The sequence below is a fragment of the Bacillus rossius genome, chromosome 12 (genome assembly GCF_032445375.1).
Source record: "Bacillus rossius redtenbacheri isolate Brsri chromosome 12, Brsri_v3, whole genome shotgun sequence".
In the NCBI taxonomy this organism is placed as follows: domain Eukaryota; kingdom Metazoa; phylum Arthropoda; class Insecta; order Phasmatodea; family Bacillidae; genus Bacillus; species Bacillus rossius.
The window spans coordinates 51,126,219-51,151,753 of NC_086339.1; the positions used below are offsets into that span (position 1 = coordinate 51,126,219).

At 36.6% G+C, this 25,535-nt stretch overlaps 2 protein-coding genes across 8 annotated transcripts in view; one reads left to right on the forward strand and one right to left on the reverse strand.

Annotated features, from left to right (window-relative positions):
* Nucleotides 1–15,824, reverse strand: part of LOC134537936 (uncharacterized) — an 18,707-nt gene extending 2,883 nt beyond the window's left edge. Inside the window, exons 1-4 of one of the 7 annotated variants that reach the window (XM_063378916.1) lie at nucleotides 15,574–15,824; nucleotides 9,462–9,608; nucleotides 9,145–9,327; nucleotides 6,680–6,843 (exon numbers count right to left, since the gene is read on the reverse strand). In XM_063378916.1, the coding sequence (XP_063234986.1) occupies nucleotides 6,680–6,843; nucleotides 9,145–9,327; nucleotides 9,462–9,608; nucleotides 15,574–15,616 (537 nt within the window). In that variant the 5' untranslated portion in view covers nucleotides 15,617–15,824. Of the gene's footprint in view, nucleotides 1–6,679; nucleotides 6,844–9,144; nucleotides 9,349–9,461; nucleotides 10,074–15,573 lie in introns of all 7 variants that reach the window. The other 6 variants (XM_063378921.1, XM_063378920.1, XM_063378919.1 and 3 more) reach the window with 6 other exon arrangements.
* Nucleotides 15,825–16,341: 517 nt separating this feature from the next.
* The window catches only part of LOC134537980 (meiotic recombination protein REC8 homolog), a 51,637-nt gene continuing 42,443 nt past the window's right edge, over nucleotides 16,342–25,535 (forward strand). Inside the window, exons 1-5 of the mRNA XM_063378999.1 lie at nucleotides 16,342–16,407; nucleotides 21,678–21,823; nucleotides 23,908–24,050; nucleotides 24,725–24,776; nucleotides 24,862–24,896. Coding sequence (XP_063235069.1) covers nucleotides 21,696–21,823; nucleotides 23,908–24,050; nucleotides 24,725–24,776; nucleotides 24,862–24,896 — 358 coding nt within the window. The 5' untranslated portion in view covers nucleotides 16,342–16,407; nucleotides 21,678–21,695. The remainder of the gene's footprint in view (nucleotides 16,408–21,677; nucleotides 21,824–23,907; nucleotides 24,051–24,724; nucleotides 24,777–24,861; nucleotides 24,897–25,535) is intronic.

Consider the following 25,535-nt stretch of genomic DNA (forward strand, 5'->3'; position numbering starts at 1 on the left):
AGTATCCCAAGATTTTATTTTATTAAAATTAATTGTTTAATTTATTATTTGAGTCTCATTTTAAGCTTCTTAAAAAAATTATATTATACAGAGTTTTATTTCATTCTGTCGTTGTTGAAAAAAATTACTTATATTTAAATATTATTTTTTACTTTTTAGTTCATACACCATAGGAAACATGTTTTTTTCTAGTTTTTTAAAAATATTTTTTTTAATTTTTACTTTTTAGTTTATATTAAATTAATTTTTTTTATAAATTCCTTGAAATGGACCACAAGATCAATTTTCAAAATCCCAAACATTTAGGGGGCAGTTGACCCTCAACCCCCGATGGTGCCCGAAAGGCATCAGAAGCACATCAAAATCAACGTACTTCAGTTTCCCAGCTTTAAACAAATCAGGGGCAAATGATCTCCCCTTGATGAGGAAAAAAAAGGGGGGGGGGGGGGGGAAGGCAGTCAAACCCCGGGCACATTTTACACCATGCCCCAGCCTCATGAATAAACAAAAAAATGGTTATTGCCCATAGCCTTAAAGTAGTGTTTTTTTGCTCCTCTGACACTCTCTTCAGCTCATACTAATGAAATTGTTGTAGAACCGATGACGATACAATAAACGGATGAGAGCTTCGTTGAGGGTCAGCGCACAATGCTCTTTGAAGCTCACAATACCCCACACAGCATGTGTTAGACAAGCGTGCGACCCAAACACATGGCATAGCAACGGTCAACAGAACACAGTCGCCTAAAAAAAATATTTTTGTGTGGTCTGGTGAACGAAAGCACACGTTAGACTTGAAGAGTGACACAGTAAACACTTATTTTGAAAAAGTGAACATTTTCTTAAAAAGGGCCAGGACCCATTCCCCCAAGGGGGGAGGGGGGTGTTGACCCACCAACATCCGACTTTGTAATACTCATCGAAGTGCACCACAAAATCAATTTTTAGTCCTGAAAATTTAGGGGGGAAACATACCCTCCCCCCCAAACCCGAGACCCCACCCAAAAGAGATCAATGGTGCCCGAAGACTTCGGTAGCACGTTAAAATCAACGTACTTCAACTTTACTGACATTCAAAAAAGTGGGGGCAAATAACCTCCCCTCAAGGAGGAAAAATGATGGGGGGGGGGGGGGGGAGGGGCAGTCAAACCCTGGGCACATAGCTCGAAAGTAGTGGTTTTTTGCTCCCCCCTCTCTCTACAGGTTATAGTCATGAAATTAATGTATTGCCATCTCAATTACATATACAGTGAAACCCCTCAAATCAGAACCCCGGAAATCTGAAATCCCGGGAAATCCGAACACGTTTTTTGACAAATTGAAGTTTTAAAAACACACACAAAAAAGAGAAACTTATTTATTTAGTCATAAAACAAATATATATTCTACATTATAACCTTATTTTACATGATTAGTTGAAAATTAACAAAGAAGTACAGTTAGCAAACTTAACAAAGTGAAAAATGTGTCTACATATCTATGTCATACAGGATTGAAAAATGGTAAAATTTGGTTATTGAAATTCTTTAGGTTAATCACTTTGAAAAAAACAATGAGATCACAATAGAAACAATGAAATAACAATAGAAACACACAAAGTATCACTTAATCTTTCACTTGAAATCAGTTATCTTCCATTGTGGAAGTGACGGAAACCTTCCCGAGGAGCCAACATCTCATGAACATGACATCGTGTGGCGTGGCTGCTGCGAGTTGTTCTGCCAAGCACACGGCGATGTCAACATTGACTGGCGAAGTTTCTTCTTCCTCACTGTCACTAGCTACATTGCCGTCATGTTGACTTTGGACCAGACTGCATTCTTCATTGACATCAACTCTTGCCCACTGCTCCAGACAACCTTCTCCAGCATCCTCACCACCTGGTACTTGTTGAACATGACGAAGGAGCTCAGTGTTATCGTCTTGTGTGACAGGCGTAGGGGCCAGGCCTAAGCTTCTTCCAGATCTCCACATTGAGTCCACACTTGTATTTTGCCCCGATTCTGCAACCTAGTAAATAATGTATTTTATTGTAACTTTCTTCAGATTCTCAAGGATAGAAAGAGAACAATTTTCTTCAATAAGATATTGTAAGAGCATTTTTCGGTAGCTTAGTTTTATATTCTGTAGAACACCTGATCCATAGGCTGCAGCAGCGATGTCACATTGGGAGGCAGAAGAACTGCTTTTATGTCCCCGCCTATCAGCCGCATGTCTGATGGGTGACTGTCAGAAGTAGAGCTTGAGGTGGTAGTCCATTTTCTTCATTAAACTTTTTCACTGAAGGAACAAATTGCTTGTGAAACCACTCATTAAAAAGAGAACTAGTCATCCATGCCTTGTTTTGATTCATATAACACACAGGGAGAGAATTCATATTCATATTCTTAAGGGCGCGTGGTTTGGCAGATTTACCAATCACCATGAATGGAAACTTGTTTCATCCCGCTGCGTTACTGCAGGCTAAAACCGTAAGATATTGTTTGTTCATTTTATAACTCGACGCTGAAGATTCCTCTTGAGAAGCAAGACTTTTAGTGGGAAGGGCTTGAAGTTCAACCCAGTCTCGCCTGCATTGTAAATTTGCTGTGGCGCGCAGTTTTCTGAGGAAATCAAATCACCAAATTCGGTTAGGTATTCTTCTGCAAAAGCTGTGTCAGCTGATAGCTTCTCTTCGCTTATCAACAGTTGTCTGATCCCATACCTTTTCTTCCATCGATCCAACCATCCTTTGCTAGAAGTGAAGGCCGAATCACCATTTATTTATTAGTTCGTTAAGCCGTAATGCCTTCTCTTGAATTAATGGACCACTAATAGGCATTCCTTTCTGTTGCTCTTGTGAAAACCACAAAAAAACTGCGTCATAAAATTTTTCATTTATTGAAACTGTTATGTGATGGGGTTCTTTTAAGGTTTTATCAGCTGTTACATTGCAAAAATGTTCAATTTTGTCACAATTTTTTCTCCTGTCACTGATTGTTGCTTTACCAACACCAAACTCGCCAAAATTTCCCCAGCGTCCAGATGCTTTAAAACTTTTAGTTTTTGTTCTACGGTACAAGAACTGTGCTTTTTTTTGCTCGCCATAATTTAAAATCAAAACATTAATCAACATCTTTTCACTTAATTAGAAACCCAACAATAAGAACGCAACTCAAACAGAAACAAAAATGAACAGCACACAAATGAAGCAGTGCAGTGACAGGAGACACACACAAACAACAGAGTGTAGGGTAGTGTTATATTTGTAGTGATAATACTGTCAGCTACCTTCCCGCCGCCTGCTCACCAGTCTAGGTCAGTAACCTCGCTCGGCCCGCCAAAACCAGCCTGCCTCGCTCAGTGTACAGTTTTATACGAGTTGTTATGGATAGTTTCAGCTAATCCGAACTGGCTACAGCCCCAATTAGTTCGGATTTGAGGGGTTTCACTGTACTTCAACAAACTATACTTAGAGAATACTACACAGTATCTGAACAAAAATAATCTCAAACTACAAATTACCCATATAGGCCATTATATTGTGATTTCTAATACTAATGAAGCCTTTCCTTCTATAGTTATAAAAAATTAATAATCACCACAACATATTTTAATTAATTAAATTTTAATTAATTAAAGCTGTTCTATTATGTACATCAAGATTTCTGTATGATTACTTTAGCATTAACAAACATAAAATACTAAATTTTCCTCATAAAGACCAAACCTATAATATATTATTAACACATGCCAATAAACAATAATTTTAATTTAGAGGTCCTATCTACCAGTGCCAGCTGAAGCAAAACCACATAATTTATAAATGACCAAACTAATAAAATTTTGAAAATTTCTATCTCTTAGTGACTATCATAACTTTCTTGATCCAGCAAACACCCAGTAGCAGGCTGCTTCTGAACAATCCAGCCAAACCTGAACTAAGGGGCAGCGAGTTACCGCTTCATGCTCGCTAGACAATCAAGTGCTTGCCTGCTCTACTACTCTAAGAAACTCAGCAGCTCAGCAAAGTAAGGTAACAAATGATAACCAGGGATACAACTGCCACATTCACTGTGGAAGGAACACACCAACCTGACTCTACAAGTGAGATGACAAACCGAGCTGTCATAGGCTGAGACACCGGCTACCATTGAATACTGCTGTGCAGTGACCGAAACCACATGCTCCAACAGTGCCCTAATCTTTACACCAGATTAAAACTATTATTTTAATTACCACAATTACTAATGTTGAAGAAATAAGAAAGATTCCAATATCCCTAATAATTTTTCTATTGTTTAGGAACCGTATGGTTGTACATCCGTTCTTTGAAAGCAGGGTTCACCTCCGTACCTCATAACTAAAATTTTTTGAAAACAACAAAAATTATTGCACATAGAAATAAGCTTGGATAAGCAAGAACTTTGTGTGAAGGTGGATACAGTACTGTTAATTACAGTAGCCTAGTAAAACATTAATTACTTCAAGAAGCCATTGAAGGATTATAATTTAATTGAAAACAAATAAAAGTTGTACTTTTAGTTTTCACGAGCATACAAAACAGTCAAAAACCAAAATTTCTGCAAATTTCAGGAACCAGAAAATTCTCATCTTTACATGAAGCTACTAAATATAAAATAAGAGGTACGTAACTTCTATCCCAAAACTTTAGACTTTAGGCAATTCTAAATACGTAGAATCCTTCTCTTAACACTTAAAACATCGAACTCCCCAACAGAAACAAACTGTAGTGCTGAGCACTGACTCAGCTCCGAGGCACACACACACATACAGCTGAATCACACTGGCGACCCCACCATGGAGGTCGCTACGCTGGTAACATAAATATTTCAAGAAGTTTATTAATCATGAAATAAAAACTAGACTCATTTACTTTTGCAGTACCTGGCATTAAAACAACCTCAACACAACACACGTGCGGACTGTGGCAGACGGGCCCACGGTCGCGGCGGCCACGCCAGCGTCTCCGGAGGCAGCCGGGTGCACTGCAACTCAGTGGCCTAGAATTCCCACAAGCGGCCGGCGATTCCAACAACACACCCTTTGTTATTTCATCCGCTAGCCCTCAGAAATGGTATGCAAGGCCAGCTCTGGCCCCCCGTGCCAGTTGGTGTTTGGGAAACTCCACAAGGCAGTCACTCCCAGCTTCAGCAGCCAAGCCAGTGCTACGAGTATCGAGGGTTTGCATCAGCAAAATTGCGACCCGAGTAAAGAGCACTCTAGATCGACCTAAGACATGACTAGCTACAGGCCATATTAGTAGGAGAAGTGTGTAGGTTCCAGACCAGTATGTGTAAGAGAAGGCTGTCTCCTCACCCCTGTCCATTCTGTGAATAAACTAAGGTGCTCATTTCGGGGCTGGGAAGATGAGGGGAAACTCCACCCCGTACGACATCTGCACCTGCACCAGTCCCACGAGGAGGGGAGCAGTGTCCGAGTGTGTATTCGCACATCAATGCCATTCTCGTGCCCACCCCTTGAACTTTCATCGGCATGCAGCCACAGACATTCCCGAGGTTCACCTCCACAGAGGGGGATTCCCCAGACAAAGCCGCGTGGGTGGGTGACTGTGTCGCAGCAGAGCGTAGACAGGGCCCGCCCTCGACCTTCGTCCCCGCAGGATCCCCAACCCTCGGGAGGCAACCAGGAGAATATCCCGGCAAAGCCGTAGGGCAGATACCCGCTCCATGAAAGCACCCCACAACCACCTACACGGGATCCTTCGCTGAGGATGCCTACCTGAGATCATTCACCAGTTTCCCCCGAAACCACCTCAAGAAAGTCAGGGACAATAGCTATCCCTCATCTACCTGGACCATTCTAAAAAGGCAGCCCCAATTTACTTTGACACCAGTGACCCACATCCAACAGGAAACAAAAGGAGTGTACAGCTACGTTATTATGGTAGTTAGTTATGTTTACCACTGCAATGCTCTTTCACGTTACTGGAAAAAGAAAGCAATTTTTATAGACCTACAAAAATACTTTCCACACAAAATATATAAGGTAGGTATGCAAGGTAAAGTGGATTGATGTAAAGAGAACACGCCTACTCAAGTAGACCACTAGCTGCTTTTTCCTTAACCACCTTTAAAAGGGCTTCTAGTCCAAACTCATTTTACCATTCATTGACCACTTATTTTGTCAATGCAGTGTTCTGCTTTTAAATCTATGTTCAGCAACTGTACACAATATGGTTACACAATTAGTTCTATGTACGTAAAATTGCAAATGGTCCAAACGAATTCTCAAATAACATCATACATTTAGTTGTCAAATAATTTTATATTTAAAAAAAAGATTTCATGAAAAGGAATACTCAAAAATTCAAACACAAGCACCTGTGTAATTGACAAGGACTACATAATGTAACCCTACAGAAACTATCACAGAATGATTCTGCTTGCATCCACCACCAGCTAAAATGCTCGAGGAATGTTGTTTATCAACATTTTGGACAAAAATTTTTTTATTAACTAAACATGTAAAAAATGTTTTTATTTAAAAATCTAAAAGGGTATAAAGTTGCATTGAAATTAAAATTTCTCTATTTTAGGTCCTGTATTATTTTATTCGTGACACTTGAGATCTACATTATTATTGGAAGCACTCTTTTAAGAATAAATTCAATATTCAGGTTAGAGAAACGCACATATAACCAGTGAGGCTGACTTACGTTGACGGCCACCTTGGGAGAAGTCTTCACCAGAATGTCGTTTGCCTTCTCCTTGTCCAGCTCGTTCAGCACGTTGTCCAGGGAGCCGAAGATGGACTTGAGGGCGGACTTGGTCTCGTCCTGCAGCACCTCCGGCAGCAGCGTGATCCAGCGCTGCGTCTCGTCTGCCGGCCACACCGCATGCTCCCCACTGGCTCCCTGCAACCTGCGCTCAGTTTCCCGGGCGTCACCTTGCACCTTGGCAACCGTGGTCAGTTCCTCAGTTCCCACACTGGTCCAGGTGGACCACGGGACCGGGAGACTCCACGGGGGTCTACGCTGGCGTGAAAACAAAATGGGGGTCCACGAAAACTGATAATTTGCTGTCAATCCATCAAGTACATCCCTCCCATTAAACTTACGACTATTTTGTGATTGTCATTGTAGAAGTTACGTTACGTTATTAATGTTTAATTTTAATTATATTACGATTGTTATGATATTACAATGTAATATGATAACAATAATAATTAATAGTGTAATAATTACATATTTGAATAAATACAAGACAAAAAAATATACTACTTTTATTTTTACCACTACGAATGGGAAGTTTTCTAAATGAAATAAGTGAGAATTGATTGGTTCCTTGTGCTGTGAGTAGATGTCAAAAAAGTAAAGTTGGATGGAATCACTTTTTGATTGGCCAAATTTACTTTTTTGACATCCACTCACAGCACAATCAATCAATTAATTAATTAACCAATCAATTCTCACTTTTATTTTTTCGAAAACTATTAATTCGTGGTTGGAACTCAGCCGCAACAAAAATTTCCATAGTTAGATATAATTTTCACATTTTTTGTCGAGTTTGGGAATACGGTAGAAATGTAGCTGCAGGGGGTCCACCGGAATCAGCTAAATTTTGAAAGTGGTCTATGAGAAAAAAAGTCTGGGAACCTCTGCTTTAGATCCATACCACTTGGCCTGACTATTCTGAACTATAATACCCTATCCTAACTGCTCATTGTAAGTCACTTCTGGGAGACTGTAGCTGCACTCTACTAACACAATAGTAGAACCTTGTTATGTTTTTCAAAGGGGGAAAAGTAAAAAAAATCCAAGTAGGAAATATCAATTTAGCACTTGTCAGTGTTTGAACTTTTTACCACTAGACTCATCAAGCTATGTACACAAATTAAACATTAAAACCACTGATGGGTACAATTGTAGCTCGAATTTACTTAACCAAGCTAACAATTTTTCTTCAACTTTGGTGTTCTTTCAGCTTCTATTTTATTTGTCTTTAAAGACACACTGACAAATACCTGTAAAACTGTCTTGCGGTTTATGACGATGATATTTAGAGTGGAAATGCCCAAAATAGTTGGCTAACTAATATATTATACGACTTATACGTACATCTGAAAACACACCGGGATGGAAATAATCAAAGGAATGGAAGCATTTATTTATTTATTTATTTATTTTCAAGACAAGGTTGTAGCATAGTGTTCTAGTGCACTTCCATTTTGTTTTTGCATCAATCCTTTTTGAACATTCTACGTCTATGGTATAAAAGTCATTATTGTAAACAAAAACGTGCATAAAGTGTAAAGTAAACTGTACCTATAACATTTTCAACTTCACAGATGGATTGAGTTTTGAAATAGTTTGTTTTTTAAAATTTGTTTGTATTTATTGAATATTAAAAAAACAAGCATTATAAACACTAAATACACCATTAATGAAACATTACACGCAGGAAATAAATACAGTCTTCACGAGAAATATGTCGGGACTTACGAATATGATGTTATAAGCAGGAAAATTATAACAGGGTTCTACTTACTTGTTTGGCTTGACAGAAATTCAGATTATAATAATTTTTTTCAGTAACATTTTGAGATATGTATTTTTGTACAGTACAATTTTAAGTGCCAGATATATGCATTCTGCAAAATAAAGTTGATGTAACCATAACATGCAGATTTGAAGTTTATGTTATGAAACAGGATGTCCAGATAAATTTGTAATAAAATTTCCTTCACTTTTTCCTGACCAACATTTCATATTTTTCGAACCATCTTTTTAAAATAATTTACCTATTTTGCCATTTCCTAAAAGAAATTAAATACCCAGCCTCCATCACTTAAGCAAACTTAATGTAAAACTAGAATAATATAAACAAATGAAAATTCAAAAAGTCTTGGTGATAGCTGACTGGATCATGACTTTTCCTCAACTGGGATATTTCCAAGAATGTTCCAGTATTTAAAGCCCATTTCCTGACCCATCACAACTTTCCTCACTTTTCCGTGACTTTCCAGAATATGGAAACCATGTAAAAAAAAATCTTAATATCAGGCATGCATATTTTGATTCGTAAGTTTAAAGAAAAACATTTCTGCACAGTTTTTCACCAAGGCTTGAAAAAAATAACGTCAAGTATGATGCGAGAAATATGAAGTGCAGCAGGTGGTCACCTGAGCTCATGGGGTCGAAGTACGCCCGCTGGCTGTCCGTCATGTTGAGCGTGGTCCGCAGCCGGGGGCCCACGTACGGCTCCGTGTACAGGAAGATGACCGGGATGCCCCGGCCGCGCCCGAAGTAGATCAGCGCCTTCACTATCTCCTTCATGTCCAGGGTGACGGGTATACACTCGGTTTCTGTGGCGCAGCAGTGGGGAGCGTTATGGGACAACAGAACAATCACATAACACACCGCGCCCACGACCGTCTCGGCAAGCACAAGGGCGGGAAGCTTCCTCAGCCGTCCCTGGGAGCGCGTGGTTCATTCTTACCATCATCGACGCACGGCACGGATATCCTGATCCCGTGGGGCGAGATGACCACCGGCTCCCGGGGAACCACCTTGTAGGAGCCTATCCTGACCGTGCGGCACTGCAGGAAGGCCGTGGTCACCGAGTTGTCCATCATGCCCTCCATGCCTGCACACCACACCTGCACTCACGTTCACCACCGAGTTGTCCATCATGCCCTCCATGCCTGCACACCACACCTGCACTCACGTTCACCACCGAGTTGTCCATCATGCCCTCCATGCCTGCACACCACACCTGCACTCACGTTCACCACCGAGTTGTCCATCATGCCCTCCATGCCTGGCACACCACACCTGCACTCACGTTCACCACCGAGTTGTCCATCATGCCCTCCATGCCTGCACACCACACCTGCACTCACGTTCACCACCGAGTTGTCCATCATGCCCTCCATGCCTGCACACCACACCTGCACTCACGTTCACCACCGAGTTGTCCATCATGCCCTCCATGCCTGCACACCACACCTGCACTCACGTTCACCACCGAGTTGTCCATCATGCCCTCCATGCCTGCACACCACACCTGCACTCACGTTCACCACCGAGTTGTCCATCATGCCCTCCATGCCTGGCACACGCCACACCTGCATGCACTCACGTTCACAACCACGTCGAGCAAGGGGGTTCCGCAGGCCTCATTTCAGGTCCAGATTACATATTCACAGTAATTACAGATAACTTGTAGTCTTTTTCAATAGTTTAATTTTCACGAAATGAAAAAAATATATAGGCTACAGCGCATACATTTTGCATAATTAGCTGCGAAAGTTACATTTTTTAACGTTTTTGGGCTGTACAAATAAGGAGAATTTAAATTTTTTGCAGAACTGAAACTTTTTAGGTTGAACTGCAATGCCACTGGTTACTTCAAAAAAGGGTGTGAATTTCTTTCAGAAAATATTAATTAATTTTTACCTGGCATTTCAAAATTCTCAAATTTGTTACGATTTTGACAGCCAAGAAACATGAAATGAGTTTTTGTGATAGAAAATGCAAACGATATCATGAAGTAGCCAGTGGCATTGCAGTTAAAAATAAAAAGTTTCAGCTCTGAAATAAATTAAATTCTCCTTATTAGTACAACCCAAAAATGTTAAAAATGTAACTTTGACAGCTAATTATGCAAAAAGTATGCGCTGTATATATTTTTCATTTAGTGAGTGTTAAAAAATTGGAAAAGTCTAAACGTTGAGCAGTGATTAATATAAATATAAAATCATGACCTGAAATGGAAGGCACCCCCATAGCAAGGTCTCCTGGTGTTGGGGAAACCACTAGCGAGTCCACAGAAGAGTGGTCTGAGGGGGGCAGTCTGACCTCCCAGGACCAGTGAGAGAGAACAGCCCCCCCCCCCCCCCCCCCCCTACTGGCATGGACCCCACAGCGGGTCCCCGAGCACATATTTTTTCTTATTTTGTGCGGTCAGCAATATTGTGTTTGACATTTTCGTTCTTCTTACATGACCCGTTAGCAAGCCAGCTTATTATGAAGCAGAAATGAGAAATATAGTGTAAGAAGAAATCTAAACACCTTTTATAAACATAAGTATCATTAGACACAAATTAGACTATCCATCACCAAGTCATTTTACAAAGGCAAAATGACTATACAAACCAAAAGACGGTACAAAATATAGTTTTTTGAAAACTAGACGTAGAATTTAAAGATAAAGTGATATATGTATAAATGATTATCTTCGCATTTTCAGCTTTGCAAAAGACTTATTGAAATCAACAATGTCAGTTGATGTCATTTGAGGTCATTTGATGTCACTATGATATGTGAACACCTTCCTTGCAACCCCTTGTAAAATAGTCATCAGTTTAAGATTTTAATTTGAAATATGTTTTTAATACAATAATAAAGTGTTTAAAAAAGCTCAATTTGGGTTTCATCCAAATTATTGAACAATAAAAATGCAAAAAAAACTATAGTAACACTACATCTCATTGCACATTTCCTTTCTAACGCTTCAAACAATCCATTGTGGCAGATTACAGAAAATTTGATGCTCACATGAAATTACATCTCCACATATAAATATAGCAAAACCAGTGTGATTTTTTGACATCCTCAGGTAAATAAAGAGAGCACAGGATAGTAATTAAAGTAGACTGAAAAAAATTTGCACGTTTTATTATCAAAAATAATGGGTCCCAACATTAAAGAAGTTATGTAAGGCTTTGCAAGAAGACTGCAGAGAAATATTTCAGAAATGTGTTGCTAGGTTTTCACTGGAAAAAATGTGAAAGCAAAGAAAAATATTTTTGTTGAAAAGCTTGGGTTAATTTTTGGAGAGCATGAACCCGAACAAATACAAATATGTGAATTTCCTAAGACAGATGGTACAGTAGTTAATGTTGCAAATATGGAAATTGGCATCATAAAATCATTTGCACAAGTGCACAGAAAAGGCTTTGTTTGCAATGGTTTGCTTATTTGCAAGTCACAGCAGAAGTCTGGAAATAACCTCAAGGATATGAAGTTTTAAAACTTTATCATTGTAATGTGTGTTGTAGTTTCTTAGTGTGTTTTTATCTGATTTTGCTACTGCCATATTTCTCGGACTTTGAGTTTGTTTTCGCCTCTATGGATTAGCTTCTCGACATCCTCACGTATGCGGTAAGTGGTACCACCATCCTAACTTCACCTTTCGATCGAGTTTTTAATTCGTAATTATTGTCATGAGTTCATTTCTTTGTTAGTTCTGAATTTATCACTGCCTGTTCTCGTGTGTGCAGTGGGTTTACTTGTTGGGGAATTTTCTACTCCGGTTTTCTCCCCTGACTTGTCTGTTTGCACTTTCCTCGGGAGATGCACCTCTGTCAAAAGACGGAGCTAATCAGTGACTTTCGATTAGCGGCTAGCCCTCTGGAAACACCCCATCACACGTCCGACGCGCAGTATCCAGCCAAGTCCAATGGAATGTGAATTATCTAGTACATTAGTTTAATTTTGGACAATGTGAACAATGACATATTGAATGGACTCATATATCATAACTCAGCTGCCAAAAGGCATTAATATTTGGATTTTATTAATAAACTGATAACCTTTTTATAAAATTATAAAATATTTAAAACAAAAGTAATTATGAATTTAACTCTACTGTAATCAGTGAAATTCTGTAGACTCGTAATTATTTAAAACATTTAGTTACTGGTCAGTTTTCTTTTGCATTAAACATCCTTTTTTTGAACCTAATTAACTTTGTTATTTGTTGTTTTTATTAAATTTACTCTGGATTTAAAATCTACCCATGAATCAGTAAATACGAGCAACAAACCAGACTTATTTGCTTTCATGTTCATTTCATTCAACACATCCTGTTATTACTATATTAATCTTTTGATCCACTTAAATGCAGGTTGCAAATGAGCGTCTGCATACATTCACTAAATTTAATTTGTTGATCTATTTTCCTTCCACTTGAACTGTTTATCAGATAGCTGGACACACATTCAACCCTCCACGGAAGCAGCAGAACAATGTGGAAAGTAAATTACTCTCATATTTCTCTGAAAAAAGTAATCATAGTATTTAGCTGAACAAAAACTTACAGCATCATACCTAAAAAAGTAAACAGTGTGCCAACAAATAATTATGCATTTATAATTATTTTTGTTCATGCACAGTGCCTTTTTATTTCTGTTTAAATGTTCTGAAGTATCATATACGTGTTAAACACTTCTGTTAAAAACCAGTACAGTTAAATTATTTGGCTATGCCAAAAATAAGAAATGTCCATAACAGTTTCTTTGGTCATGCCTTTGCAAGGGCCTTTGAATTTATAAATATCTGAAAGAAGTATGTATACCTATTTGTCGGTTAAGCAACAACTTAAAAAATATTTTTTGGTTTACAGTCACATCTTAATATATATAAATACAGTGTTCTGATGTTTGTTTCCAGTAACTCTTCCCCAAGTCAACCGATTACGATGAAAATTGGCATTTATGTGTAATTTTTTCCTACTTGAGAGATGGGATAGTTTTTATTTTGATTAATGGTCTTAATAATTTATAATTAATAATAAACTGATTATCAATGCTGATTGGTGTTATTAAGTAATACATAGTAAGTTTCATAAGTCTCAAACAGATGGCACCTTAAATCAGTTTTTTACAGACAACTGTTGTACTGTCTGACATAAATATTTCATAGATGGTGCTACGTTTCAATTCAAATTTTATTTTTCTCCAAGTTGTGCACATTTTCGTTGATCAATGTACTACGTAACCTCGCTTTTTAGTATTATTTTTGATTTTATTCTCACGTGTTTACAATTATTGATATCTATCTTCAGCTGTCAATCTACAGATATAATAATAAAAAAAATATAATTAGCAAGAGAATCAGAGTTCATCAAATTTGTAAGTGTATTAATTAATTCTACCTTTCCTGCAAATTTTATAATCTTTTTATAAAAATTACAAAAATTTCTATGTATTAAGTGCTTGCTTATTATTTTCTCATTTTGATAGAATTTTTACTAACTTAATTATTATTTTCAGTAAAATGCCACCAAAAAAATTGAATCTCAACAATGCCCGAACCAAAAATATTGTACACCGATTGGCGCTTCATTAAACTTTAACTGTGATTTATTATAGTTAGAACTAATCAGAGTATTTATTAATAAAATGAACTGTGATTTATTATAAGTAAAGGTAATCAGAATATTTAATAATAAAATATAATTGAAAACGTTATGTTAATCTGTCTTAAATTTTGTCTTTTAAATCCTTTCTAAATCACTCAGCCACAGCAACGCGTGGTCGGGTCTGCTAGTCATTATATAAAACATTAAACTAAAAATGTGAAAGACATAGCATTGTTTGGAAAACAATAATAAAAATCTCTGATTTGAAAAAAAAAACACAGAAAACAAGTACTGTTCTCATTGTGTTATCCATAATATCTGTTTTCTTCATCGTTGTGTTAGTCTATTTGCTGCGTTGTCCAGTTTTGCTGTCTGTCTGCATTTACTATTATTGTTGAAACTGTCTCCTCGTTGTTAGTCCCCTGTATTCGTATTTGATGTTTTTATCTTTTCATGATGAAATTCCCTCCACAAATTCTTGAGCTTATGAAATCTAAGTTTGAATGTGTGCGTCTGTATTGTCGTCTGTATGTGTTGTCCATGACACCTGCTTAGGTTCATTGTTGGGACCATTTGTTTGACATCAGCTGATTTAGGCTTATTTGTTGATTTTTTATTTCTTAGTTTGTAGTTATTAATTTTTTCCCATGACAGACAGTGCAAAACTCAAATGGTGTGTTCAAGAAATTGTTTTAAATAGTTTATAAGACTATTAATAATTGCAAATTGTATAATTAATTTTTAAGAAATTAAAATCATTTATTTAATTTTTGAGGTGTATTTGCCTACATAACATATATAAATTTGAACCCAAACCGAACAAAAAAGCATCGCTATCACCTTGTAAATGTGTTTCTCCCAAACATCAGTAAAATGATGTGTAACTACATGAGATAAGTGGTATAACTTTAATCTAAGCGTAGTTACCAAAAGATTAACATTTTAAAAATAATGTGAAATCACGTTTAAAATCACACAGATACCTATTCAAAAATAATGTGAAATCACTTTAAAATCATATGGATATTTATATAAGACATAATCAATCTAAAATATGGTGGTTGCTGTGGAAAACCTATTAAATAAGCCTTCAAATGTAAAAAAAAAACTTGTAATATTTGTATGCCCCATTCTGTAAATAACCGGATTAATTCCAGATGCCAATGAAATTTAGTTTGTTTATATAGTTCAAATCCAATTAGTAGTTATTTTTTAACATTTAATACTTTGGTACTCTAATTTAAATTTTGCATGACTAACATAGGACGCTCGAGCACTATGCATGTGCAAATGAAAATAATAAACTAATGCACACTAAATTTTACTAAGTTTTCAAATACCAGCAGGTTCAATAAAATAGTTAAACTAGGTATATTATAAATGAACCAATAATAAAGTATACAATTGGTGTTTCTCGGAGAATATATAATTGTAATTGACAGAAGTGCAAGAATAAATGACAGACCGTGGCGGCTTCTATAAACTTTTGTGTGTCGGATGGCTTCCATATATATAACACACTGGTATTATTGTTAATAATTCATCAAATGGTTTTCACATGATGAAAACGAGTCGAACTTATACAAAACACTAAAGTCAGTATGAAATTAAATTGAACTAGATTACCTATAGGACTAACAACAAATACACCACAAAATCTTAACCTACAACAATGTTAGTAAACTAACATTACGCAGGGTAGACAACGTTGCACTTCAATTCTCATAGAGGCATTGGGATGTTTAATGAAAAAAGATTCAGTCATGTTTCAGTTGAGAAAAACTTTCGAAACTTAACAAATATTGAAATTGATTTTGATGCCTTTCAAACGTAAATAGCATCTGTATTTTTTAAAGTAATGTGTGTGTTTTTTTATGCCTATTAAGTTCTATTACGTAAAATATAAACGCAGACGCTGCAAAAGAGTCATAAATTCCAATTCATCTCAAATTTGACACTACAAAATCTGTTTATAACGTATAAACTCCGCTTACCCATGTTTATAAATTTTTTCTGCGGCAACTTCAGTAGTAAATTAAAAAGATGAAACGCTTTGAACGCTTCAATGGTAGCAATTTTTTATACTTCCGTTATCGTGCAAAATTCGTAAAACGTGCATCCTATACGAACAAAACTAAAAATTGTGGGAAAACTAGCCAATGAAATCTTGTTTTTGAAACATCGACCAATAATGAAACACCTTACACTACTGTTATTTTAGTGGTGATGTATCCTTTGTTGTTTGTGAGTTGAGGGATTCGTGTTAATAACAGGAATATAAAATAGGAGTTAAGTTTTGGTATGTCATTCTAGTGTTTAATTAACAGTTATTGTGGTGCTCGCAAATATTTTGTTTTCTTTGTTTCAGCGTGTCCGAGTTGAGAAGAAAAGTTGTAGTCAATTGTTGCAACATAGTTTAAAAGTATACTGTTGTTTTCTGTTCAACAATAGCATTAGTAGTTTCCTGGTTATAATTTTATTTTTTTATTTTGAGTATGTTCACACAATGGAACTAACTACTTTGCGACCGTACTTAGACTATATATTTTCAAAGAAGTGGTATAGATTCGGTAATAGTAAGGGGTGATACAGTGCCATTTCATTGTACATGAATGTAATATATGTATTGAAGTAACACTTCCAACTATTCATCCCATAGGATAAATACTTTTGTTTTTCATGCATCTCACCAAAACTCTCAAATTGATCTCTTTCCATGAGCTTAGTCATGGCCTCAGCTAGTATTCAGTAGGAACAGTTTTCATAAGGAAAATTTTATATTTAGTTGAAACAAAATCTCTACCACAACATTTTTTGCTGTAATAAATGTTTATTAAACATTACATATAGCAATTATTTTAAGGATCCCATCTAGTTGGAGGTGTACACTATAGAGTCCCTTTAATCCAGAACCTGCTCATCCAATTAATCTGTACATTATTTAAAAAAAAAACTTTATTAATTTAAAAATTTTTTAACACATGCACTGTAATTTTTTGTACTATATAATAATTTTTTTTAAAATTTAAACACACAGTTAACTTATTCCTTCATCAGTTTATAGGTTAAAAACTGAGGTCTACATATGTAGTACATAGGCTAGTATTAAAACTAAAAGATGTAAATTGTATGAAAAAAAAAAAAGAAAACCATTTATAGTTTTATCCATACAAAACTTTTATTACTTGCATTTTAAGGCAATCTGAACTTTTGCTGATCTGGACAGGGTCTGATCTCATATGACCAGATTAGCAGGACACAAGTTTGTGTTAGTGATGCATTATAATAAATGCAATGCTCACTGAGGCATCTACCACGGTATGGCATGTAAGTGAAAGGCTGTAACTTGATGTGCTGTCTTCTCGTATATACAGCAACTATGAGACTTGAGTGGTAATCAGAACATAAAATGGCAGAGAAGAGAAGATAAAGCTGTAATACAAAGTCCCTTGAGTAGGTACTGTCAAGAATATATACCAGGCATTTTATGTCTAAATATTATTTTGAAAACATGTTTTGTAGCCATTTTTACTCTTAAAAATAAAAACAAAACCTGGAAACAACTATTCATCTGCCCTCAACATATTTTTTAATGCTTTTCAAAAACAGACACCACTCTGATATCTTGAGCAGTTTTTTAAATTGTGTTGTTTTTATGAAGCTCTGCTCACCATATGTGAGCCCGTAACAAGCCTAGTTTTGCCAAAATAGTTTTTTAAAATTTATTCTTTTCAATTTATTCTCATATATTAAAAAAAAAGTGAGTTGTTTTTCCAGTACTCGCCAGTGATGTGTAAACATCTAACCTCGGAAACAATGAAACTCATGTGTTCTCATGTTGTTCATGATGCAAATAAACATATATTACGAAACTCTGACACAAATTTTAAGTAGAATTCTTTAAAATTATGCTGAGCACGACAAATGAACTGATAAAGAAAATACTAGCTTTTCAAATATCAAAATTTATGTATGCGAACCACATACATATTTTTTGCGTTCACCATTAGAATTTGCTGCCTGAATCGAAAATGTTGCTTGCCGCCATCAAATGCAGATAGCAATTAGCAGCACGAAAATACCGGTCATTTTAAACAATAAAAAAGGCTCTTATAAGACCCCCGCTTTGAACCTGATTTTTGACAAAGAATTTTATTAAAATACTGCCTATCTTGTTGAAATTCACTGAACAGTTAATACTATAACGTTTCCACACATGTTATAAGTTATACTTCTATGGCATTACTAAAATATTAATATTACCTGACAGTTCATCTATTGTTGAATTGCTGTAGACCTACATATTTAATTGTTTGACTAACTGAAGACCTATACTTCAAAGAATATAAATTACTTATTCTTCACTAATTAAGTATTTAATGTATTCTTCAATATTAATTTTATTGTAAACAATTGTTTTATACATTAAAAGTTTCTCGAAATTTACTCCACAAAAATTTATTTCTGTGAAAGCTATAAACTACTTTATATTACTGTATATTTCACACTGTGTATTCAATATTTATATTTGTTATGAAATAACTAGAAAATACTGATGACAGACCTCTTTCATCAAACAAAATAGTATACTACTTGAATATAAATTTAAATCACACTGTGAATTTTATTTGTGTAAAATAATTGTACATGTACAGAATGTTTTGCATAAATTTAATAGTCAGTAGAGAAGCTATAATTTTTTCCTAAAGGAATATATATGTCCACAAATGCAAACCTACAAAATGATAAGATTTGGACAGTATTGTGTGAATATGCACATCTAGGTGCCATTCCAGTGGCTGAGTCTCCACATGGTGCTTTTACTAACACCTGTTCGGCCACAAGACCACGGACATGTTGTTAAAACATTTCTCCTGGTGCTGGCATCAACTACCAGTCACACAGTGGCTGGTCAAGACATGTGAAAGTACAAAAATATGAAGGTATTTAGGTAGATGTACCAGTAGTCGTCATGCTAAGAAGAGTTTTATGAAAAAAAAAATTGTGTACATAACCTTGTAGGTGTATTACTGCCCCTACATGTTTGTTTTTAACCTCAAACTTTACTCTACAATGCTATCCAACACTCTTCGATAAACACAAATTATTTTTGTAGATTTATAATTTTGAAAAAAGTGTGATTTCGAGCCAGTAGTCGTCATGCAAATTTTCGTGTTTGCCAGTGTTCGTCACATGTTTGTGCCAGTAGTCGTCATGTGCGATTTCGGCTGCATTAGTTTTAATTCATGGATCCAGAATGATAGTATTGTACTATTTGGGCTTCAAATTTTATTTGGTACTATATTTTAAACATCAAAATGGCATTTCATAAAGATCGTTCAGTAATATAATGAATAATCCTCATTAAATTTTGAATTTACTTACAGCACTCACGGAACAAAGAGGGACAGCACATAGAGCTGTAGCAAACCGAATGTATTCGTTACTGAGTAACGGGTGTGCCGTCTAGTAACGAGTAACGAAACGTTACACACGGCTGCATTTTATACTCGCATTTCTCGTATATTTTACGCATGCGCGCGCATATTCAATGAATTTACGATACAAAGAACAATGTTTGTTTATTAATAAAGTATAATTTGGAAATTCCTCGTCTAAGTTTTTTTACTGTTTATTAAAGGTATTATGTGTGTAGACAAAGTTTGAGATTGGAACAGAAACAACGTAACAAAGTATTTTTTTACAAATTAGAAATATGTATGTTTTTGTTTTTCACTATCGCGTATTTTCACGTTTTTTTTTGTTCTTATCTTAAAAGATATATTATAATAAAGCCGCTCTAATGAGATTTAATTGTTTCTTGGTTAACAAAAACTGTTTAATTATCAAATATTGTTAATTGTTTATATTCTATTTATTATTATTTACGCGACATCATACTGTACGCGTACGCAATACGACTCAATTCGTTGCTGCAACATAACATAGCATGTTATGCGGTATCACAAGTAAAATATAAAAATGAATCAGGGCCCGCCCATCTTCCTACCCAAGGGCGATTTGCCTTTGTGTTTATCGGACAATGTGTTCCTTGGCACACTATTTTTTTCCGCTGCTCATTTTATACTCATACCATTCGCTACATCTTTAAGAGCAGCTTCCATGGCTGACTCTTCATACAACAGTATTTTCCGTTTTGGCATTTTGCCCTGTAATTAAAGAACGAGACAAATTACAATGTTTAGTTTACTTATTAATGTCAAAATATATATCGAATGACCCCTAAATTAATGTAAACAACAATGCCTACACAATTTTTGCAATCAATAAAGTAAAGTAATTTCCGACCCAGAAGTCGTCATACACATGCATCAGAAGTTGTCATAGGTGACGACTACTGGATCTGATCGTAATAACGTACTTTGTCTATTAACAACAAAGAACCAATATTATTTAAGAACTTTAGGGTGTAACTTAGCACAACTTTAAATAAAATATTAAATGTACCAGTGCTCGTCAGGTATGACGAACACTAGCAATACAAGGTTTTTATTGATCCAGTTTTCGTCACCCTAACTAAATCATACAAAGAAAACGAATTTTTTTAAATAAACACTTTCACCTCTTCAAGAACATTTAACTAACACATTCAGCACAAAACATCACGAATAAACATGAAAAATTACAGAATTAGAAGTAAAAATGTGCACTAACGTCCTTAGTGTTTTAGTATAGGAATTCCCCTATTTATCTTCACTGCTCTACGAACTTTTGATGCACTGACTTTTTTTGATTGAAAATAGTGTTTGTCCCGAAAACTATTGTGGTAATTTCAGCTAGAACGTCGACCAAATTTTTGTCAATATTTAAGTTGGCGATATATTGAGCTACTTCTCTATTATTTACATTTGAAGTTGCTAGTGACGACCATTGGAGCAGTGACGAGTACCGGTGCACTTACCTTTGTTGTGGAAGCGCTCTTTGTAAATGTGCATTGTTCCTGCTGCAATTCCTCTCACTATTGCACGTCAGCCATCTCTACAAATGCAAAGTCTGCAGTGCTGTTGCTGTTTGTCCAACACTGCACTGATTGCTCAAAGCCAAACGTGTGGTGCTGTACACCTGACAGCTGGTCACTAGTGTGTTTGGCTCTAAATGCTTCCCTCGCAGCACCTGAACATATGTTACTGCGCTGCAAGCCACTGGAGTGCTGCCTAGATGCAAGCTACTGTTTGTGCCTTTATCTTTCATGTTCACATTTCCGCACTTTTGATCCCTAACAAATACCGTTTGTTTCTGCAGTCTCTGTGGTCTATTAAATTTACGTCTGCGAGTTTCCAAACATTTGGTATTTTTATGATTATTTTACTTGCACTATCTTAGAAATCGTCTTCATAGTGAGGACAGTCGCAGGCTAGCAGTTCGACGTGCTTTTAGCACATTGATGCTTTCAGCATTTCTCTATGTCTCTGTTCCTTTTGTTAATCAAATTCAACTATTGTGTAAATATTGCAGCTAAAGAGTATTCAGTATCATTTAAAAAATATCTGAGGCCCTTTACTGTCTGGGGCCCAGGGCAGAGTGAACATCGCTGTGTTGTTCTCTCAGCGAGGGTGAGCCGGCAGCATGTTCTACTTCCACGAGTGGCTGAGCCGACGCTGCAACGGGCGGTTCAGCGTCCTGTGGCTGGCCGCGACGCACCCCAGGAAGCTGAGGCCCCGAGACTTCCTGATGGTGGACGTTGCGCGCGCGTGGTCAGTCTGCCCCTCCGTGGCTTCGTCAGTGACCGCTACTGTAGTGCACAGCTGAGACATGAGCAGTTACGAGTGCTTACTAATTGAGCTTTGGTTCAGCTCATGTGTTGCTTTATGTTTATTGTAATTTTACAACTTTTTTTTAACTAAGGGCATCTGCTATCTAAATTATATCTTAGATTTTTAAAATCGGTAGAAACCTATTTTTATTCTATTTTATTGGTTGTCAGTGTGTGAGTACATCTGGCTTATAGTACTTAACATTTGTTAAATTTGATTGAATTTGGCCATTTTTCTGTAAAAACCCACAATGTTAATTGTTGGATATTCTAGCAACTTTAAAATGTAGCATTTACTGCATATTGGTTTGCAAGTATGAGTGTTAAGGTTCCGACAGCCAGGATTATTTTTATAATATGTACCCACAATGCAGCCAATCAAAACTAATTGGTGTCTTGTGGAGGTTTTTATGAGGCAAGAAAGTCAGTATAGAAAGTCATGCATTGAAGATGTGACAGCCTTGTGTGGATAGGACGACACTTCTACACAGTGAGGGATTTCCCAATCAAGCACAAAAAATTTAGGTACAACATTTTTGTAGCACCCATGGCTCCATGTTTTCTCCTCAAGATCTAAACCATGCTGTGAAATAGGCCTGGTCAAAGACATCCTAAATTATTGTCACAAACAGCAGCAGGGGCTATAAATAATTAACTATTTTTTTTTATATCTGTGTTGCCGTGCTGTCTTCTCTGATCCTCGCCTGTTTCCCGAGCCTCGGCCACACCAGATGTGCGAGGCTACCCCCTTTGTCGAGACAGGGTGGCAACAGCCCCTTTGCCAGGCAGTCTTTCCCCACCTCTGGTCCAAGGCGTGCCCAGGAGTTTGGAGTGTCACAGATAAACAGTGCTCTGCACAAAGGTGTATTCCTTGAGTGCGTAAACTACTGACTGTGCCGCAAACAGCTGAGGGGTCACATTACCATCGCTGAGAGAACTCTTTTTCATGCCGACAGAAGCTTGCTGGCACACATCCACACCTCAGCCCTGACTTGGCATAGCAGCTGGGAGAATGATTTTTGGTTAATTTTTACCTTAAATTTGCTGTTATGACTTCTGGACAGAATGACACAATAGGACGTAAGGCCAAGTTCCAGTGGATGTGGGCGCGAGTAGCAACAAAATTGTTGAAATTTTATTCACCGAAATTCTTCTTTCCTTATTTAGACCCGAGATTCAAAAATGGCCAAAGTAAAAAAAATCTCACTAGTCCAAATTTTCTTATTTTGAAACTGTTTATAATTAATGGTCAATTAATCCAAGGACCATCAAGGACAGGTTTAACTAGGTTTGTAGCAATTACCCTACCTACATTTCCAGCTGGTAGACCTGCACTGTTACAAACCTCTGCAGTTAACTCTTTATCCTGTTTATTTGTCGAGACTCGTAGGTTAGGCCCTGCATCTTACTTCATTCTTCTCCCGTAAACCTACACGAACTGCATAAGATCTGGAGGACATATTTTTATACCTTGTTAAACATTAACTCAACAGATGGCGGTACATTTTGAATTCCAGTTTTTTATCAAGCCTGTAAACTTTTTGAGTTGAACTTGATTAAATTTGTGTAGATTCATCACAGAAATTAATTTGGGACAGGATTATAATCAGGACACCTCTAAAAGTGGGTTCCATTTTGTTGGTAGGCCTACTAAAACATGAGCACGGTTGCTATTTTTTCCTTAGAGCACAGGTCACACTTGTGATGCTTGCTTGCAGACCACTTTCGATTGTGGTATGTCACGGTGCAGCACACATCTGAAGGAATTTAAGAGTGATCATTAAGAAACTATTGTGGACGGGTCTGTTGCACCTGAATAACCAGTGGCAATTTGAAAACATGTGTATCAACTTGTGGAACTCATTACATGAAGTCATTAACAAATTATTTCTCAAGCAACCTTTGTCCGTAACTACCGAATGAATTTGATTTGTTGCGGACATGAGCATGATTGAGTAAATAGCTGGGTTACTTGAGTGCAGAGTATTGCAGGAAGGCTGATCCCGCATGGTTGTGCCGTTGCAGTGATGACGTGACGAAGGTGGTCCTGGTGCGTGAGAGAGAGGACCTGCCCGCGAGACAGCGGCCGCGCTTCTCCCTCTACCTGTCCTCCCAGCTCGCGTACGGCATCGTCGTCATCCACCGCCGGCAGGTGGACATCTTCCTGGGTCAGTGCCGTCCATTTACATTTGTTTGGTTTATCAATTTCATCAATTTAAATAGATATTTAAATTTTAATTTATATTAATAGACCTCTTCCAAATTAAATGGATTTAAGTAAGGTACATGGTAATTCACATTGTTGCCTTGAGAAAGTGCAAAGGGAAGTGGTTTGTTTGAAGTGCGGTAAATCCGGGAAAGCTCTGGAATACCCAGAATCACGAGCGTGTAGCAACCCTGGAAGAGTCGACGCGGCGAGACCATTCCGAGGCCGGACCCGGGGGGGATGACACTAGAGTGTGGCACTTGCCGGTCAGATTGAGCGAGAATCAACCCACATTTCATGAAAACTATGCCTTTACCTGGCTTCACAGGCCAGTGAGGAAAATCTTGCAGAAAACTTTGTAGATTATTAAAATTAAACAATGCTTTCCTTTGCCTCAAGTCAAGACACAAGCGAGCCTGAGTCTCATTGTTAGAGAGCAAAAAAATAACATTATTTTTTATCTTAAGAAAAGCATGATAGTTTTAGTAGAATAAATGTAATATTTTGAATAAAATAATTTATTTATCTGTGCTGAATCAAATACAGGAAATTAACATACAAAATGAGAAATTTTTACAAAAAAATGTTTTAATGAAAACCGATCTTTGGCCATTACATGTGACTGTCATATTTCAGGTGAACTGAGCAGTTACTTCTTGACTGTGGATATCTCGGAGAAGAAAGTTCAGTAAGTACAGGAAGTGACATCTGCTGTCAGTTGAATTTTATTCTAAATATTCAAATATTAACTTATATATTTTCATTTGTTGTAGGAAAGCAGTGAAAGGAAGGAAAAGGAAAGATGAAGGTAAGACAAATCCTATGTAAAATTAGTATTTCTTTCTTGTGTGACTGAATTAAAAGTTGCTCAAGGTACTTGTAGTGAATGTTTTACTGGAATTTTTTTGGCTTTCAAAAACCAAGAATAACTGTCTACTGTGTTTTTTTAGATGCTTCCACGCTGCACTACTTAGCATTCATTTAAAGATATTAGAATTTTCATACTATCCAATAAATTTAAAAGGAATATTCATTAATTTGTACTTGGAAATTGAGTGTAGTTTCTTCAGAGTTGCATTATAACCTCTTATGCCCTGTCTAGAATCCACTTCTATGTTCTATCTTGATGCGTATTGTCCTGCCGCAGTTACAATCTAGCATTGCCTTTATGCATTTTTCAGGCAGAATTTGAGGACTGCAGACAATGTCATACTTTTAAAGAAGGTGAAACTATACATCTGTTTTAGGGATATGCGAGCATTCAAAAAAAATATTTTATATTTGTGAATAATTTTATTTTATATTCAATTCGACATTTCCGTCATTATTATTATTATTATTTAAATTTTGTTACCAATATATAGGCCTACACCATGTAGGAATCATTCACAAACAATTTAGGTATTGAAAAAAAATGTAACATATATGAGACTAAGATGATTTCTTT